The 19,606-nt window shown below is 36.4% G+C and overlaps 1 protein-coding gene across 5 annotated transcripts in view; it reads left to right on the plus strand.

Moving 5' to 3' along the window:
* spega (striated muscle enriched protein kinase a) overlaps positions 1-19,606 on the plus strand; it is a 64,840-nt gene that overhangs the window by 22,307 nt on the left and 22,927 nt on the right. For all 5 annotated transcript variants that reach the window (XM_049479857.1, XM_049479861.1, XM_049479859.1 and 2 more), the window contains 13 exons: positions 284-1,581; positions 2,691-2,834; positions 4,290-4,475; positions 8,806-8,972; positions 9,334-9,422; positions 9,578-9,753; positions 10,825-11,085; positions 12,246-12,404; positions 12,617-12,806; positions 14,001-14,230; positions 15,115-15,234; positions 16,339-16,443; positions 19,371-19,577. In XM_049479857.1, coding sequence (XP_049335814.1) covers positions 284-1,581; positions 2,691-2,834; positions 4,290-4,475; positions 8,806-8,972; positions 9,334-9,422; positions 9,578-9,753; positions 10,825-11,085; positions 12,246-12,404; positions 12,617-12,806; positions 14,001-14,230; positions 15,115-15,234; positions 16,339-16,443; positions 19,371-19,577 — 3,332 coding nt within the window. The remainder of the gene's footprint in view (positions 1-283; positions 1,582-2,690; positions 2,835-4,289; positions 4,476-8,805; positions 8,973-9,333; positions 9,423-9,577; positions 9,754-10,824; positions 11,086-12,245; positions 12,405-12,616; positions 12,807-14,000; positions 14,231-15,114; positions 15,235-16,338; positions 16,444-19,370; positions 19,578-19,606) is intronic.

Raw genomic sequence — 19,606 nt, forward strand, 5'->3', positions numbered from 1 at the left:
TATATACATATACATATATTTTATATAGTAGTTCCCTGGTAGCATGCTTCAGTGATTGTCATGATTGTTGCTTGCATGTTTTTGCTCTCTTGTTTCGTCTTTGCTCTTGGTTTTCTCCTGGTTATGCATCATGACTTTTTAAAAAATATATGTTTTATCATATTCTCTTTATTAGTTATTCTGTTTGTTAGACATTTCAAGCTCTTTTCTTTTTTAAAGTTTTCTACCATTCCACTCTTTCTTTGTTGTAACATTGCATTTCCCTCAATCACCCTCATTCCAGGAGACAATTGGACTCTTTTACAAAGGAAGCATCCCCACATGTATCCACAAGTCCGCCTTCCCACAATGCCCATTTACAGAGCCCCATTTCTGCTTCACACCCCATTAGTGACGCAGACTCAACAACAGCCCAAAATGGTAACAAAAAGATAGAAGATGAAGGAGAAATCCTACAGGAAATCCCAGGAAAGACCAAATCCTCCAGATCCTCCACCTCGTCTCAGAGCGGTGCCTCCCAAGACTCGGCTAAAGTCCCTCGGGCGAGTTCCAAAATCTTCGACAAGGTAAAAGCCTTCGAAGAGCGCTGGCACAGCGTGGACACACCAAAAATGCCCTCGGCAGGACGTTCACGTCCTGGTTTAATGCAAAGAGCCTTGAGCGAGTCTGAAGATGGAGGGAGTAAAGCAGTTAATACCTGTGAAAACCCTGTGAGTGACGTCGCACTCAAGAGATCCATCTTCAAGCAAAGAGCCTCATCGCTGGAGGATCGACCCACCTACGCTCAGAAGGTCCAGACCTTTCAGAGCAAGTTCTCAGAGGAGCTTCAGCGGATTAAGAAACTTGTTGGGAGGCCTAATATTAAGAAATCGTTCTCAACTGAGTTTGTGGCTCAAACTGAGCCAAGGCAGCCAATAGGTAAGATTGAGCCGATCCAGCTTAAGGTCAATGATAGACTTGCAGATAGAGAAGATGCAGATGTGAAAAAGGGTAAAAATACAGTGTCTCAAGAGGTACCACTACCAAAGAAAACAAAAGCAGAGCTGGAACCTGAAAGCAGATTGAAAGGAGCATCTCAAACTCAACCTCTTGATGCTTTTGAAGGCCAATCAAGGGAAGAATTGAAGCATGGCCGTTTGGTTGAAGGCACCATCACCAAAAATAAGGTTCCTTTCCACAAAGAACCAGAGCAGAAGGGTTTACAAAGTACGTATCCTACATCACCTCTTAAAGAAAAGCCTAATAATGAGCATAATGAGCAAAATCGAAAGTCATCATCAAGCCCTGTACCCAAAAAAGCACGAATACCCCTCCAAGACAAACCAATCCAAGCACCTCCAAAACCCCCTAGACTTCTGTCCTCAGCTTCCACATTCCCCAGGTCATCTAAGGGACGAGAAGAAACAACCTCAACCCTACCAGAACTGACCACCATGACCATACCTACCATTGTGGTTGACGATCAGCCCATGGAGGAAGAAGAGCCGATGGCCGTGTCCAATCAGAACCAATGCAAACAAACTCAAGAGCAGAAAAGAAAAAGAAGAAGTAGACCCAGGAGACCGGTGTCCCGAGAACAAGGTGAGATATCAGTTTATTGAATGGCACAGATAAAATATGAAGTGTTATGAAGACAGGATGTCTCAAGGTTGAGCTAAAAATATTCATGTGCTGTGTTTGCTCTTGGAAATGTATTTGAACTCACACACAGTTTTAAGACAGTACATTTCAGAGAGTACATTTTTTATAAAAAGAGTTAGATTAAAACAATGGTTTCCAGAGCTGGTCCTGAAGTACGAACACTCTGAACACACCTGGACGTCCAGATAAAAGACTGAACCAATCACATCATCTGATTACGTGTTTCTCATGATATATACAGTATATATATATATATACAGTGTTACTTTCTACCATTATCTCGTACTTAACTTAGTACTTGTCGCCGATTGGTTGTGGAACATTGTTTTCAGTTCAACTAGTTGTCAATTAGGTGTTGTGCCAAATTCTTCCCCTGCCCGAATCTGACTTCCTTCACAAGAACTGATATATATATATATATATATATATATATATATATATATATATATATATGGCATATAATAGAGATTTAGATTTTGACTTAAAATCTGAGTTTAGGAATAAATCTACACGAATGGGCATGGTGGTCTGGAAGTGAGGTGTGTTCAGGTAATCTTCTGGCATGTTTCTATATATTTTGGCATTGGAAAACCCAGGAGCTCCACTGACTGATTAAAACCCTGACAACAGTCAATTGTCAGTCCATTCCTATAGATGCAAGCATGCATTATTAAAAATACATAATTGCATCTCGTCTAATCTTGTGAGATGAGGGTCTTGTCACACCACAGGAAACATACTTTTCCCCCCTCACTGTGAATGTTAACATGCTGTGTTTAATAAAGCCATGCAAGCATATGATTATTTGTGTGGTATTAGTTTAAGCACACTCTGTTTATCTATTATTGTGTTTGTCTATTATTGTGACTTAGATGAAGAAATGCAGAAATCCAACGAATTACAAAGGGTACATACTTTTTCTTGCAACTGTAACAGTAACCTAGGAACTAAAAGAAAGAAAGATGTGTAATGAGTTTTTTGCTGGTATATCGCTTTAATGCTCATGAACTTCATGTGCCACAGCCAACGCCTGTGCTTGTCTTTTCCAGAGGACTCGTCTGATGATTCCTACATGTCAGCAGAAGATGAACCGATGGGACTTCCTGTGTTTGAACTTCCTCTTAAGGATGTTGTAGCAGCGACTGGATCAGAGGTGATGCTGGAGAGCATCATTACAGGAAACCCTCAGCAAGGTAAGTCTGCAAACCCTTCTCTTTACACTGCCTTCAGTTTCATCGATTTAACGTAACTATTGTATATTGTTATTTAAATACATGGCAGTAAATATTGATTACAGCATGCTTAAAGATTGGGAGTCTACAAAATGTAATATGTGGGATAGGTTAATATTAATATATGTAAATATAAGATTCACATCTATAAAGATAACTGATAATGATAATAATGTGTGCATTGTACAGATGTTTGTCAAAATTGCATTGTGCATTGTGTAAGTGTAAGATTGTTTTACTTATTTTAGGAATAATTATCTTATTCAGATTTACTCAGGAACATTGACATTACCAGACTGAATTGACTCAAATCAAATATTTTGCTCAATGTGGCTCAGATCTGATTTTTTCATGGCTGTGTGAACGTGTCAAATCCGTTTTTTTTGATAGTGTACAGCTGTAGCGTGGAAAACGAGCCAAAGAGTTGATAAGTGGCAAGAGTTTTTAGAACAAATATATTAGGCTTAGCAGGGATGGTCATTCCAGCAAAACTTGGTGGTAAAACCCATTTAAACGCATTTCTGCTCGGAAATGCTTCTGCTTTCAGTTTAAAAACAGACTGCCGCTTTAAAGAAACTGGCGAGTAAATTTTGCTAACATGTTTAATGATCTAATAACTATAAATATAATAACTTTTTGGAGGTTTAAATTGCTGGGATCGTATTTACCCAGATATTAGATTTGAGGATAGCAGCAGGGTTAAGAGAATTAGTGTTTTGTATTTGGTTTTGTATATAAGAAATATCAAATAGAATATTAGAAATCTAGTAAAAAATTGGGTAACACTTTCTATAAATGTCATCTTTATTAGACTCTATAACTACATTCATAATGTATTATAATTCATTCATAAGGCATTATAAACATGGCTATAAATATTTATAAAAATGCATAACCCACTATAGCCATGTTTATTAAGCATTATGACTTGTGATCATAATACATTATAAGCTATGCTTATTATATACATGTTAAAATAGTATATATCTATCGTTAATAATCTAGTCCTGTACTGAAAAAGTATGTCTGTTTACTAACCCGAGCGCACAAAGACCTGTTATAATACATTATAATTGACTATAACTAATATTATATTCAAGACAAGTATAATTCATAAGTGGTTAAAAATATATTTATAGGATTACTGAGGGTGTGTTTATAAGTTGGAAGCTGTTTTAGTCATAATACAAGTCTACAAGCAGGGACTGAGTTTCTTGGTATTGACGTTATAAACAGCTATTAATGCATTATAACCACAGTTCATGATTGCTATGATAAATTATAGAGTTTTATAAATATGTATAGCCATGTTTATAATGCCTTATGAATGCATTATAATGTGTTATGAATATGTTTATAGAGTCTCATAGAGATAGTTCTTGATTGGTATCTGATTTATGAATCTGGTATGGACAGTGACGTGGAAGAAGGGTGATCTGCAGTTGAAGGACGGGTCGGGGGGGTATGAGGTGAAGGCGGCGGGGGATCGGCACGTTCTCCGGATCCTCCAGATGAGACCCGGTGACGCAGGAAGCTACTCCATCACCGCCACCGGCAGCGCAGGCCGGGTCTCCAGCACCGCCACGCTCTTCGTCCAGTCAGGTGAAGGAAGCCTCCGCCCACCTCTCTCTCTCTCAGCTCTTAGCTCCACGATTAAACTCAACAAACAACAAAATCAGCTTCCATATGCATGAACGCATAACAGCACTTCTGAGCCACGCAGCTTCCCAAAGCACATGTTCCCGTTTTCCTACTGAACACTGTTTCAGATGAAGGGCCTTTCAAAGCGCAGCTTAATCTCCACGCTGGTTTCCATGGCGATTGATAAAAAAAGAGCCCTCCGTCCTAAATCTGAACGATGAGATTATCATTTTTTATAGTGTATTTTGGCTTTCTAATGATAAGTGAATTGGCCATGTGCTGTTTTTTTTCCCTTTTTTACATTTCAAATGATTAAGCTCTTCAAAATTCAGCTGTATGATCACACCATACATTTATATTATTAAAATATTATAAATAACATCCTGTACATCAGACACTGAACGGTTTGAGAAGCAGATATATAGAAATATATATATACAGTTTGCCTCCTGACAGGTTTCTTTTGTTTTTGTCTTTTCTTTTTTTATCATACTTACATTTTTCAGATTATTAAACACATTTTTATATCAGATAAATATAACCTGAGTAAACATAAAAAGCACTTTTTAAATGAAACAAAAAATCTATCCAAACCAACCTATTTTTTATATGTAAAAAATATTTCCCCTCTAAACCCATAACTGTTTGTTGTGTTACTTTTGGCTGCAACAACTGCAATCAAGCTTTACCGCTAACTGTGGAGGGATTTTAGTCCATTCTTCTTTGCAGAGTTGTTTGTTGGTAAATATAAGAAAGATCTTTTTGTTGTTTTTTTTTTTGGTCACCTCTTTTTTATTATAGAATTAAAAACATTGACCTTAACTGATGTGAATGAGACCTGCAGCTCAATAGATTTAGTTGTTCTAGGTTCTTTTCTGACCTCCTGGATGAGTTGTTCATGCCCTTTTGGAGTAATTTCTATTGGTCAGCCAGTCACTCCAGGGAAGGTTCACCAGTGTTCCATGTTTTTTCTCCATTAGTGAATAATAGTGAATCACTGTGGTTCTCTGGAGTCCCAAAGCTTTAGAAATGCTAGATCAGATAGATAGATAGATAGATAGATAGATAGATAGATAGATAGATAGATAGATAGATAGATAGATAGATAGATAGATAGATAGATAGATAGATAGATAGATAGATAGATAGATAGATAGATAGATAGATAGATAGATAGATAGATTTATATTTACTCAGCTTATCACTGCCTGATGTTAAAGTTGTTTGATAATCTTAAAAAATGTAAGTATGATGAAAATGACACTGTAGTGCATAATGATCAGGCCTGGTTGTGGTTAGTAGTAAAATTGAGATATCCAAAAAATGTGATTAATCACATTTTAAAATCTGCTTTTTGGGTCTGATATTAAAGTTTGATCAAATGAAAAATTGTAGGCATGATAAAAAACAAAAAGCAAAAGAAATCCATAAGCACTATAGATATATAACTTATTTTTTTCCTGATCATGTTCTGTGTTCATATTGTCTGCATGCAGTGGATTAACTGAATGTGCTCCGTCTGCGTTCCTCTCCGGCTGAAGCTGCAGCTATTTCTCTAAGTGCCTGTGCTATCTGGGGCTAGCGCAGAAGCTCTGCCTGTGTTTCCTTATTAGGCCACCAAGTACGCAGTGTATTTATAGTGTCCCTTGTTCCTTCAAGTAATTGTAGCCTGTTTTCATTTCCCTCTGCAAGATTAATGTGCCTTTATGGCCAGGAAAACCAGTCATGGCACGACTGAAACAAACAAGAAAAGGAGAGAAAAGATAATTCATGCTTTACTGCTGAACTGAACTTCATACAGACAGTGGAGCTGATCAGGCTTGAGGTTGAAGCAAAGCGACAGAGCGAAAGAAGAGATTGTCAGACGATGCAGACGAGTGTAGAGGGATAGAAAGAGAGGGAGAGAGAGAGAGAGAAGGAAGGGAGGGGTGGTGGAGAGACAGAAGAAGAAATTGCAGATGCAGATTGGGGGTACAGTAAGTTATGGTTATTAAATAAACCATGACAGGCTTCACCGCTGGAGACGCTGCAAGCCTTTGTGTTCAGCTCAGGAACTGTGAATATCATCTCATACCAACTTTTATCTCTGAAGATGAAAAAACGGGATGTTTTTTAATGTTTATTTAAACAGCTCTGGAAAAAATGAAGAGAGCACTTCAGTTCCTGAAGCAGTTTCTCTAATTTGTAAAATTAGTAAAGTGAACATTGTCTTATTCTGCTGCTGATGCTGTAGTATTGCCGAGTAGCATCACAGCGCTAACGCTCGGAAGAAAAAGCGCAGCGAATCGGTTTTGATACATCAGCTCACAGATGCAGCCTTGTGCTGATCCACATCACCCTAGAAGTGATGAGGGTAAAGAGAGCCATCTACTGTACTGTACCCACCCAGTGAGAGCAAAGCCAACTCTCTCAGGGCTCTGGCAGCTGATGGAAAGCTGCATGACTGGGATTCGAACCGGCAATCTCATGATCATAGTGGCAAGGCTTTGGAACACTGAACCACTTGCATGTTCTGGCAAAATTCTTCAATAACATTCTGGCAACGTTGCTGCAACATGACTTGTGTCAATGTTTTGATTTTTAGTTGAGAAACGTGAGAAACGTTTTAATAATGTCTAAATTTCGAGTTTAATTTAAAGGGTAAACCCCCTGATTTTATCTGCCTCCATGCTCAGCTTAAATTTGGTGGAAATTACCACAGTAAAAGTGTTTTTTAAAGGTTAGGAAATGGTTATAATATTTTAAGCAGGACTATATGTTTTATTACTTTAAAGGAACACATTTCAGCTATTATTGAAAAAATATGGTTTAGAAAGTAGTACTTCTTTAAGAATATGCACAAATTCAGAGGATAAAGTGCTAAATAATATTTTACAGCAGGGGTCAGCAATTAATTACTTCACCAAGCCATTACATGGCATCCACAAAAAGGGTGGAAATGATCGCGACAGAGAGAGACAGAGGAGGGATGTAAACAAAAGCTCACCAGAGAAGCTTTTTATTTTATTTTAGTTCAAACAAACTCATGGACCATAGGTTTCATGTTTACAGTGTATTATATGTATTTATTTGTCTTTAATTCAGAAAACTGAATTACAGAGAGACAGTAGAGACAGTAGGTAATGAGAACAGAGATGTTTCCAGCCTCTGTTGAAACTCAAGTTCTCACTCGAGCTTCCTCAGCAGGGAGAATCAGCTGTAATGAGTGTTGTTGTGTAACCAGCACTCAGACCTCTCGATTAAAGAGGATCTGGAATTTTCCACTGGTGTAAAGAGAGCTGTGTCTCAGCAGCTCCTCCTGTGAGTGGAAACGCTGTGATCGGGTCAGAAACTGAAGGATTAATCAATTATATCCAGCTGTGATCAGTTAGATCTCGCTGCCATCTGCTTCTGTTCAGAAACCACATCTTCCTGTAATCTCCTCCTCGGTTGCCAAGCGCCGTGGTGCCATGGCAACGTCTGTACTGTTAAAAAAAACGCCAAAAACAGTGGATACAGTTTCGGCGTTGAGGGGGATGAATAATAATAATATCTATCTTTCTTTCTTTCTTTCTTTCTTTATTTCTGTCTGTTTATCATATTATGGCTGTAACTAATTATTATTTTGATAATTGATTAATCTGTATTTTTTTTTATTGATTGATTGATTATCAATCAAATTAAAAGGAAATATGATCGTAAAAATTGTTTATTTAATAGATGATGTTTAAAATATCTGACCAGATCGTGTTCAGGTATGAAATATTTTAGTAATGTGATGATGTTGTAATTGTTTAAAAAAGTTTAAGTAACACACAATCTACCATTGTTAAAAGAATATTAGTGTTTACATGAAGAATTAACCCAGGATTTACATTGATTATATTATTATAATTATTTAATAACACAATTATTTATTAATTATTTAATATATACTCGGCTGTGATTCTTAAACACTTAAACTCTTAAATGAAGCATCATTTAGTAATTTACTGTGAGACTGCTGTAGTTTTGGTACCTTTTGTTCCATAGAAAATAAGTACCATTATGTTTTTTAGAAATATGGTATTGACTCTGTACTTGAAGCATCTGTTTTCTTTTCTTTTCTTTTCTCTCTCTAATCATATGTATATTAGTTTGTTCTGTATACAGTTATTGAAATGTATATTATTTTATTTTAAATAATTTACAGTATTACATAGTTTGCTTTGCATAATTACCTTCTTCCAAATTTGCAGCTACTGATTTATTTTGTAAAAGCACATTTAAATAGTAAAAACTGTATAAAAGGCTTTTTTATGTCCTGTTTCAGAGCCGGTTCAGGTGAGAGGTGGATCTCTGAGTTTGCCGCTGGAGCAGTCCTGTAGTCCTCTGGCCTCCGATGAGGAATTTCTGAGCCCCATGGAGGAGAACGAGGAGTTTGGGTTCGGGCTAAATTCAGCTGAAAGACCACGTTTTAAAGAACCTCCCTCTTTCCAGGTGACGTGCTTTTATTTCAATGAGTAGGGATTGGTACTTTTGGCAGTGTGCTAAGTCCTGCTGGAAAATGAAATCCGCATTTCAGTGTAGTAAGTGGATCACAGTGGATCAACACCAGCAGATGACATGTCTCTTTATCCAAACCATCACTGGTTGTTGAACTGAATTACTAAAATAAAGTAACTTTTCAGTTATATTCAATTTTTTTTGAGAGGCAGTATTAGAAATAACCCTCTATGGCACAATAATCATTTTTTCGGTTATTATCCTATAAAATACTGTACCTTATTATGCCAGCTAAGGTCAGTCTCTTCCCGTTTTGATGCTAATAATAATAATTATTATTAATTTATCTCACCAGGTCCCTTTGTGTGATCAGATAGTGACTGAGGGAGAAGAAGTCACTCTGTGTGTTCAGTTTTGTGGCCAGCCAAAGCCAGTGATCTACTGGTGAGAGTTTTTAAATTTTTCCCATTTCCAGTGTGATGATGTTTGATACGATGTTTGATAGGGGTAGGGCTACAAAAAAAAAGCTAAAATAGCTAAAACAAAAGTGGTAAATACTGTAAAATAAACTAAATAATAAAATAAATCTGTACTTTCAGGCTGAAGGACAGAGTGAACATTAAATCAAGTGATCGTCACGAGCTTGGTGAAGTGCAGGATGGGAGATGTGAGCTACGAATTAAATCAGCTGAGAAATCAGATGCTGGAGTTTACACCTGCAAGATTATTAATGAGTACGGCACCAAGCAGACCGAGTGCCAGCTGGAGGTCAAAGGTGAGAAAAAGAGTGAAAACAGAGGATTAAGAATGATTTATTTAATGTAATCGAACTTATTTAATTGAATAGCAGATCTCCATTCACCTCCAGCATTCAGAACAAAATACAGCGTTTTTATCTGATGCTCCCAACAGGCTTACAGTTATAGTGATAGTGATTGGGGCATAGAGTTACCCATGCAAATAAATCACTATTTTTACACCATTAATAACAAACTCAAAGTAGCTCAACATTTCTACATTAGTGGAATTCTGAGAGCCCTGAGCACTAAGAAATTTCAGGTTTTTAACATTTAGTCTCTAATCACCAGCAAAAAAAGCCTGTGATTGTTTTAAATTACTTTTAAATTATTAAAAGTTTATATTTTTCTTATTTTTTTTTCTTATTTATATTTATTTATTTATTTTATTCTAATGTCTTATATTTTTATTCTAATATTCTTAGTTCATTATATTCATAATTTCTTATCATTTTTATCATTCTTATCATTTTACTTTACTTTTACTATTATTATCTTTGCCTATATTTCATATTTTATAAATTCTTTACTTTTTAGTGTAAATTTGTTTTTATGGTCTTTTAGAATTTTCTATTTTTTTGTACATACATGTTTTATTCATATATACTAAATGTTGATTTAAAATTAATATTTCTTTTATTTATTATTTTTTTATTTTATTGTTTGTTTCTTATTATTTCTAATTTCTCATTAAATATTTTTAATCACTTTTAAACTGTAAAAGCTCTCAGTGCCTCATTTTAAATATCTTGGAATTCCACCAATGTAAAAGTGTGAAGCTACTTTGGGTTTATTGTTAATGGTGTAAAAATAGGCATTTATTTGTATGGGTAACTCTATGCCCCTATCACTCACATTATAAGTCTGTTGGGAGCATCGGCTAAAATCACTGTATTTGGGAATACTGGAAGAAAACAGATGTGGGCTATTCTACAAACAGTTTGTACTTGTTATCATGTTTCACTACAGCTTACTACAAATCCTCTATTTTTCTATTATTCACTGTATTATATTAAAGCTTTATATTTAACTCATATTTTCTTCCTCAGCTCCTCCTCCTCAGGAGGCTTTATCCATCATCAGCCCCGTGCAGGACATCAGGGTTCGAGCCGGCAAAACTGCCCTGTTTGAATGTCTCGTGACCGGCCCGCAGGACACGGACGTGGACTGGCTGGCCAATGGGAAGCTGATCCAGCCGGCTTTATTAGACTGTAAGATGCAGTTCGATGGGAAAAGGTGTCGTCTGTTGCTCAGATCTGTGCATGAGGACGACAGCGGCTGTTACACCTGCAAACTCAGCACGGCTAAAGGTACGCTTCCAGTACACAGCACTGAATTACAGCCTGAGAATCAGCCATAACTTGTTATTAACATGTTATTATTAAGATAATTAGTATAACTGCAACGATTATTCATCATAATCTACAACGTTGACTATAAAAATGTTTAAATACAGAATTTCATTGTTGATGCTTCTTTAATGTGTGTGTAAGAATGTAAACACTCCAGATAAGGGACAAGACAACACCTATCCTCACTGTACATCAGCCTCATCATTAAATTCCACATATAGTGGCTTATTGTCTCTGGAGCCAGAGAGAAAGCAGAACCATGAGTTACTACAAGCTGCAGCCAGGGTTGCCTTGTCCAGCAAAAAAATCCTGAACAAAGTCTGTCTAAAACCCTCCCGTCAGAAGCTTAAACGAGCCTAATATCCAAAGTTTCCACAAAGGTTTAAAAGGCAGTACAATTTAATTTTAAACAGTTTTAAACAATTAAGGCATTTTGGAGTCCGCAATAAATATAAAAGTAGTCAAAAAAGCTCCTCATCCTTTAAATATACAACTTTAAATTTAAACAAGCCCAGCTAGGTGGAAAAACCACAAACCTGGCAACTCACTTTACAAAGGCAATTCAAGAACACAATACAAAGGGAAATATTAATACTAAAATAAGTAAATACTAATAAAAAAATAATTAACTGTCTTAATGGCAATTTAGATTAATTAAAAAACAATAAATACTTATATTTTATATATAATACTTATATTGTGTTTCCCTCTCAGTAGAGCTTTTACAGCCCTGTTTTCCTTAAAAAAGCATCTCCTAATCTCTCCCCCCTCTTAATCTGAGTTTAATAGAGTTATTTATTTTTTAGTTCTCATCATATTACTCAACACCTGTTTTGGTAAATTACTGGTAAATGTGAAATCTCTAAACTTTGTACTACAGCTCGGCTCACAGGATTGGCAGTATTTAACATACTTATAGTTAAAAATTAGACATTCTTTGTTACGTTTTCCTGTATTAATGTTTATTTGCATCTTTTCAAATCATAAATAGATTAACGTAATTTGCTTTGGTGCCTAAAGCCTTTGCACAGTACTGTATACTGTAGTTAGTATTGTTAAATGGTGTTTAAGCATGAAGCATTAATATATCATATATATATTTCTTACGTCATGGTCAGAGGAGGTGATCAGCAGTGCCAAGCTCTCCGTCATCCCATCCAAGGAACCTCTCTTCACTCGAAAGCTGGATCTACTGGAGGTTCTCGAGGGTCGTTCTGCTCGTTTCGACTGTAAAGTCAGCGGCTCTCCCCCCCCCCGGGTTACCTGGACCCACTGTGGTGAGGACCCACCTTTCTGCTATTTGTCTTTTAGTGTTTTCTAAAAATAAAGCATAATAAAACACAATACTTTTAACATGGTTTTGGATGCAGGCTGGCAGGAACTGTTCATCAGCTCTCTGTTGAATAATGCAGAGGGTTTTCATTTTTAGCAGTACTGCTGTTCTTTCAGAGTTCCTTTAAGGAGAACGTCTGTTCTTTTCCCTCATTAGAACATCCAGTGGTGGAGAACGAGAATATTCATATTCTCTCTGAAGGAGGACGACACTCCCTGCTCCTCTCCCACGTGACCCAGCAGGACGAGGGCTTTTACTCGGCCGTTGCGCGAAATTCTCACGGGCAGGCTGAGAGCTCAGCTGAGCTGTATGTGCAGGAACCTCGACCCGTCATTTCCTCCCACATGTAAGACCTGCTGACCAATTAGAAAGCTCTTTTTTAGCACACCTAAATCTGTTACGATAAGAATTGTGTGTGGACGAGATATCGTTCCAGAAATTATTGCGATAAATGATATTAATGTCATTTTAGGACCATTAATTGCCACTGTCACAATGATACACTATATAATATACAGCTCTGGAAAAATAATGGATGATCAATGAAGATGGATGATCACAAGCATCACATCAAAACAAGCTGAACTGCTTGAATTTTTGCACCAGGAGTAAAGCAGCATAAAGTTATCCAAAAGCAGTGTGTATAACTGGTGGAGGAGAACATGATGCCAAGATGCATGAAAACTTTTAACCTGATTAAGAACCAGAGTAAACTAAAAGTTATACTCGTTTTTTTTATGTGTTTTTTTTGCGTGAATTTTATGTATAAAGTCACAGTTATTGAAGCACTGATTTGTCATTTAGCATGATTGGATAAAATAATGTTCACTGTTATATATGTGAAAAAAAACATACAAATAAACACAGAACAATAGACCGAATCACTATTATCAGATATTATTGAGGTAATGTCCATTTATTGTACGATTGAAGTCGATAATGTAATTATCGTGACAGGCCTTAGTATAATTGTGCGATTCATGTTTTGTTTTTTTTTTTTCTAGGATAAAAAGAAATAAACGCAAATTCTGCTTACATTATATTTTACTTGACAATTTACATCACAGACCCTTCATATCTTTAAATATACTGTATGTAACAATTCTTTGTTTAGAGGGAAAATAAGAAACAGAAATCGATGAAAATAACAATTAGCGCACTGTAAAGCATGGGGGTGGATGCATCATTTTAAATCCCAAATCCCAAATACACAGGAACTACACATAGAGCACAAGCTGAAAAAAATCTGTGGGAAGATCTGAAAAACACGCTGTGCGTGCAAGAAAGCTGTGCTGTGCGCGGGAAAGGAGAAAGAAAGGAGAAGGAGTGGGTGAAAATTCAGAAAACAGGACTACAAAAAGCATTCGCTTTTAACTGTGTTATCTGCCCCCTCTGCAGCAGCTCAAGCTTCTGCTGAAACTCCCCTGCATTTAACATGTAAACATGTGAAATAAAATCAGTATTAAAGAGCTGTATAGAAAAATAATCCATAATAAGATAAAGGTTTGTTTTATTGCTGCATTTCCTCCGTCTGTTTCAGGTCGAGGTTGGAGAAGATGCCTTCGATCCCAGAAGAGCCGGAGGTGCTGGAGGGGGAGACGGAGCGCAGGACGATGCCGGACTTCATTAAGCCTCTCAGTGATGTGGAGGTGGTGGAGGGGAAGGAGGCGGTGCTGAAGTGTAAAGTTACAGGGATGCCGTATCCCTCCATCAGCTGGTACCACAACGGCCAGAAGATAGACAGCACTGAGGACAGGAAGATGACACAGTGTAAGTGTGGAACCTCAACACTACACACTTTTAGGAGGTTCAAACACCAATAAAACGAGTCTCAGTACCCTTAAAGTGAAAGCAATTTGTTTTAACAGTAGTTTGTCTCTTATAAGCTAAAAAATATTAAAATCATAAAAATTATATGATTAACCCTTTAAGATCTGAATTAACTCCAGTGATGGGATTTTTTTTTTTAGTTTTTTAGTTTTTCTGTCTGTAAGTAAACTGCTATCTCATTATATTTAGATAGTAAGTCATTGTTTTGAGATACTATCTCAATATTTGCTATCTCAAAATAGTATCTTAAAATATTGAGATAGTATCTCAAAATAATGACTTAGTATCTCAAAATATTGAGATAGCAGTTTACTTTAGGGGTTTCCATAGTAATAAACAGAATAGAAGACTAATATTCTACTCTAAAATTAATATAGCAATTAAATCCAATTAACAAAAATATTTAGTAGTGGACAAATGCACACAAAATCAAACAGAACTTTCTATTCTGTTGTTGTCCAGTGTGTTTGTGTGTGTATGGCCAGCCAATCATCATTGATCATCATTGATATTGGACAGTTTTTCCAGAGTAAAGAGCAGGCTCAGGTTCAGGTTCAGGTGAGGAAATAAGGTGAAAATAAATGACATGATTGTATTGCCCTAATTAATCCAAAATGAGATTTGAGCAGTTTTTTCACCTTTATCTATTTAATTTAGAAGAGATATTGCCTGATTTATAATAGAGAATGCAGCTGTGGCAGGAATGTTTGGTAAAAAGATGAAAAAAAAATATGCAAAGATGTGTCTCCAACAGTTGAATCTGCTGAAAAGATGTTTAAAATGAACGTAAGACATCTGTTCCATGTATGTTTTGCATTTTCTAGACAGGGATGTCCACAGTCTGGTCATTCGGTCAGTGTGTCACGGCCACAGCGGTGTGTATAAAAGCGTCATCTCTAATAAGATGGGAAAAGCCGTCTGCTATGCTCATCTTTACGTGACAGGTAAGAGAACAGGTATCTTTACTTTGAGTTCTGCGCTTTTTGTCACAGTTAATGTATTCAGATGTTCTGATGTATGTATTTCAGTGTATGTAATGTTATGAAGTGTTATAAATTGTACAGTGCTGTGAAAAAGATTTTGGCATCCCCCTTTTTTAAAATTTTTACTTTTACACCCCGCCAACAGTCTATTTTCATACCTTGTGCATGTATTGTTTAAATAACAATGGAACGGTGCTTGTGAATATATCTATGCTGATGGGCGTGGTGGTTGGGAAATAAGAGGTGTTCAGGTAAATTTATGGTGTATTTCTATCTTGGCAGCGGAAAACACAGGTGCGCCACTGACCGATTAAAACCCTGACTGCAATCATCAGTCAGATGTCTGTTCCTATCTTGGCAGCTTAGTCCTATGCTAAGATGAGCAAAAGCACTGCACCCTTAAAATAACAATTCGCCAAAGTCAGAGTGCACCTGGCTCTTATAGGAAATATCAAATTACACGATGATTGGTTTATTTCATGTTACACCCAAAACTAACCACACTCATTAATTAATAATTAGATAGATATAAGAAAAGTAATTAGATAATTAGAACATGTTTTTTTGCACATTTTAAGCCACGTAAGGTGTACTTTTCCCATCATTATGATAGCAAAGACACACTGATGCCCTAAATCAAGTATCACCTATAGAACTCTCAACTCTTAACTCAACTGTATTTATAAAGTACTTTAAAAACAACAACAGCTGAAACAAATTGCTGTATATAGATAATTATAAATCATAAAACAAACACTAAAACAATAAGACAAGATTAAAATAAAACAGTAAAAAGTAATTGAAAAACAAATGAAACAGTAAAGAAAAATACCAAAACAGAGCAAAAAGAATAAAAGCCAAAGAATAAAAATTGGGTTTTAAGACTAGTTTAAAAAGAAAACAGGGGTCTTTTTTTTAGAATGCTAAAATAGGACCCTAATTATTGTTTCACTCTATAGTCCACAGGCTTTATATTGAGGTTACTAACATTTTGGCTCAGTAAGTGTGAATATAAATGTTCAGTGTTTTCCAAATAAAGTCATTAGAAAACTTTTCTCTCAACAGACATCATTCCTGACCCTCCCGACGGGCCTCCAGTCGTCGAGTCTATAAGTGGAAGAAGCATCACTTTAAGCTGGAAAAGACCAAAATGTCTTGATCCATTCATTGGTAAATGCTATTCGCTTTTTATTGCATGCTTTTTTTTCGTGGACCCATGCATATAAAACACACTGCTGTATTTATAGCTGCATCGCCTTTAACTGCTTTTAAATTACATTTTAATGACTAGAAAGAGCACTGCATCCCTGTTTTTAATATCTGCTGCTCTGCTATTTAAGGGTTTTTATTGACTGTTTTCGTAACAGAGCAACACAAAAGCACATTATATAAGCAGTAAAGTATATAATAAGGGCAAACTTATTGTAAGCTTAACTTTTTAACTTTTTAAGGGGGGGCTAAAGTGCTCAGTGTTTGTGGTGAGGCACAATATAAAGAAAACACAATATAAACAAGTAAATGCAGTATTTGGCTCTCAAATTGAATAAAAGCATACGTTATAGCATTACACTATATTCCTGAATATATCATAAAATACATTTAAAAGGCCAACTTGTTCCTACAGATAATGCACTGTTTAACTCTGTTTTAAGAAAATTAAATTCTTTCTGAAAACAAAAGAATGCTTTTTACTGCAGGGATGGACAACTTCATCACTCTTGTCATACAGACTTTTGACATTTGATTTGAGCTTTAAAGATACAAGGAACAAATCTTATTGATTCCATTAAAAATTAAGAAAGTTTTATTCTCTCTCCTGCAAAGCTATTTGTAGATACATGTTTTGGTCCCACTTTATAATACGTGTCTCTAATAATTGTGTAGTTACACATTAACAATCATGTAATAACTGTGTAACTACCAGTGACATATGCTTTGTTACAGATTTATTACAGTTGTAATAAATTACAGTTTATATAATTAGTTAATGAGTTAGACAGCTTAATATTTACAATGATTTTTGAGTAAATTACACACCAATCAAGAGCTATTGAAGAAATATATATATATATATATATATATATATATATATATATATATATATATATATATATATATATATATATATATATATACAGTTGTGGTCAAAAGTTTACATACACTTGTAAAAAAACATAATGTTATGGCTGTCTTGAGTTTTCAATAAGTTCTACAACTCTTATTTTTCTGTGATAGAGTGATCGGAACACATACATGTTTGTCACAAAAAACAGTCATAAAATTTGGTTCTTTCATAAATTTATTATGGGTCTGCTGAAAATGTCACCAAATCTGCTGGGTCAAAAATATACATACAGCAACATTAGTATTTGGTTACATGTCCCTTGGCCATTTTCACGGCAACTAGGCGCTTTTGGTAGCCATCCACAAGCTCCTGGCAAGCTTCAGGTCGAATGTTTGACCACTCTTCTTGACAGAATTGGTGCAGTTCAGCTAAATGTGATGGTTTTCTTGCATGAACCCGTTTCTTTAGCACTGTCCACATGTTCTCAATGGGGTTTAAGTCAGGACTTTGGGAAGGCCATTCTAAAACCTTAATTCTAGCCTGGTTTAGCCATTCCTTTACCACTTTTGATGTGTGTTTTGGGTCATTGTCTTGTTGGAACACCCAACTGCGCCCAAGACCCAACCTTCGGGCTGATGGTTTTAAGTTTTCCTGCAGAATTTGGAGGTAATCCTCCTTCTTCATTATCCCATTTACTTTCTGCAAAGAACCAGTTCCACTGGCAGCAAAACATCCCCAGAGCATAATACTACCACCACCATGCTTGACAGTAGGCATGGTGTTCCTGGGATTAAAGGCCTCACCTTTTCTCCTCCAAACATATTGCTGGGTGTTGTGGCCAAACAGCTCAATTTTTGTTTCGTCTGACCAGAGAACTTTCCTCCAGAAGGTTTTATCTTTGTCCATGTGATCAGCAGCAAACTTCAGCCGAGTCTTAAGGTGCCTTTTCTGGAGCAAGGGCTTCTTTCTTGCACGGCAGCCTCTCAGTCCATGGCGATGTAAAACACGCTTGACTGTGGAGACTGACACCTGTGTTCCATCAGCTTCCAAATCCTTGCAGACCTGCTTCTTGGTGATTCTTGGTTGACTCTTGACCATCCTGAACAATCTCCTCTCGGCAGCATGTGATAGCTTGCGTTTTCTTCCTGATCGTGGCAGTGACACAACTGTTCCATGCACTTTATACTTGCGTATAATTGTCTGCACAGTTGCTCTTGGGACCTGTAGCTGCTTTGAAATGGCTCCAAGTGACTTCCCTGACTTGTTCAAGTCAATAATTCGCTTTTTCAGATCCACACTGAGTTCCTTTGACTTTCCCATTGTAGCTTTTGTAGCTGAGTCTAATCACTGGGTCAAATGAGCCCTATTTAAATGGGCTCATGAGAAGTCAACAGCTGTAGTCAATCAGAATCACTTAAAAGAAGTGAAGAGGCCATGACATGAAGCTAATTTGATTGACACAACTCGCTACATCACCAAAATTGACAAATTTTGTTGCTGTATGTATATTTTTGACCCAGCAGATTTGGTGACATTTTCAGCAGACCCATAATAAATTTATGAAAGAACCAAATTTTATGACTGTTTTTTGTGACAAACATGTATGTGTTCCGATCACTCTATCACAGAAAAATAAGAGTTGTAGAACTTATTGAAAACTCAAGACAGCCATAACATTATGTTTTTTTACAAGTGTATGTAAACTTTTGACCACAACTGTATGTGTGTGTGTGTGTGTGTGTGTGTATACAACCTATTCCACACACTATTGAAAAACACACATTACGAAAATTCACCCTTTTAAATAGACCCTCAAAATAGACATTAACACATGCAATTACATAACCTGTACGTGACCTCTGATATCAATATATAACAATATTTATATAATATATATATAGCAATAATGTGAAAACTCAAGCTAGTAATGACAGATAAATTGAGAAATGCATGAGTTTTTCAATGAGGCCTTTAATGTAGCTTCAATGCTCTCATGTAATATAGATGTTTTTTTGTGTTCTTGTTTTGACAGACCACAGTTCCCTCATATATGCTGTCCAGCAGCAGGCTTTGGGCTCCATCCAGTGGACGATTATAGCATCTGGTCTGAGGGAGAGCACCTACACCGTGACCTCGCTCTCTAAAGGAATCCGATATGCTTTCAGGGTTCTGTGCAGCACCGGCAAAGCCTTCAGCAAACCCTCCCAACCTACTGACCTGGTTCAGCTCATCGATAAAGGTACCGGCAGACTTAAATACTAAAATGCT

The sequence above is a fragment of the Astyanax mexicanus genome, chromosome 5 (genome assembly GCF_023375975.1).
Source record: "Astyanax mexicanus isolate ESR-SI-001 chromosome 5, AstMex3_surface, whole genome shotgun sequence".
NCBI lineage: Eukaryota > Metazoa > Chordata > Actinopteri > Characiformes > Acestrorhamphidae > Astyanax > Astyanax mexicanus.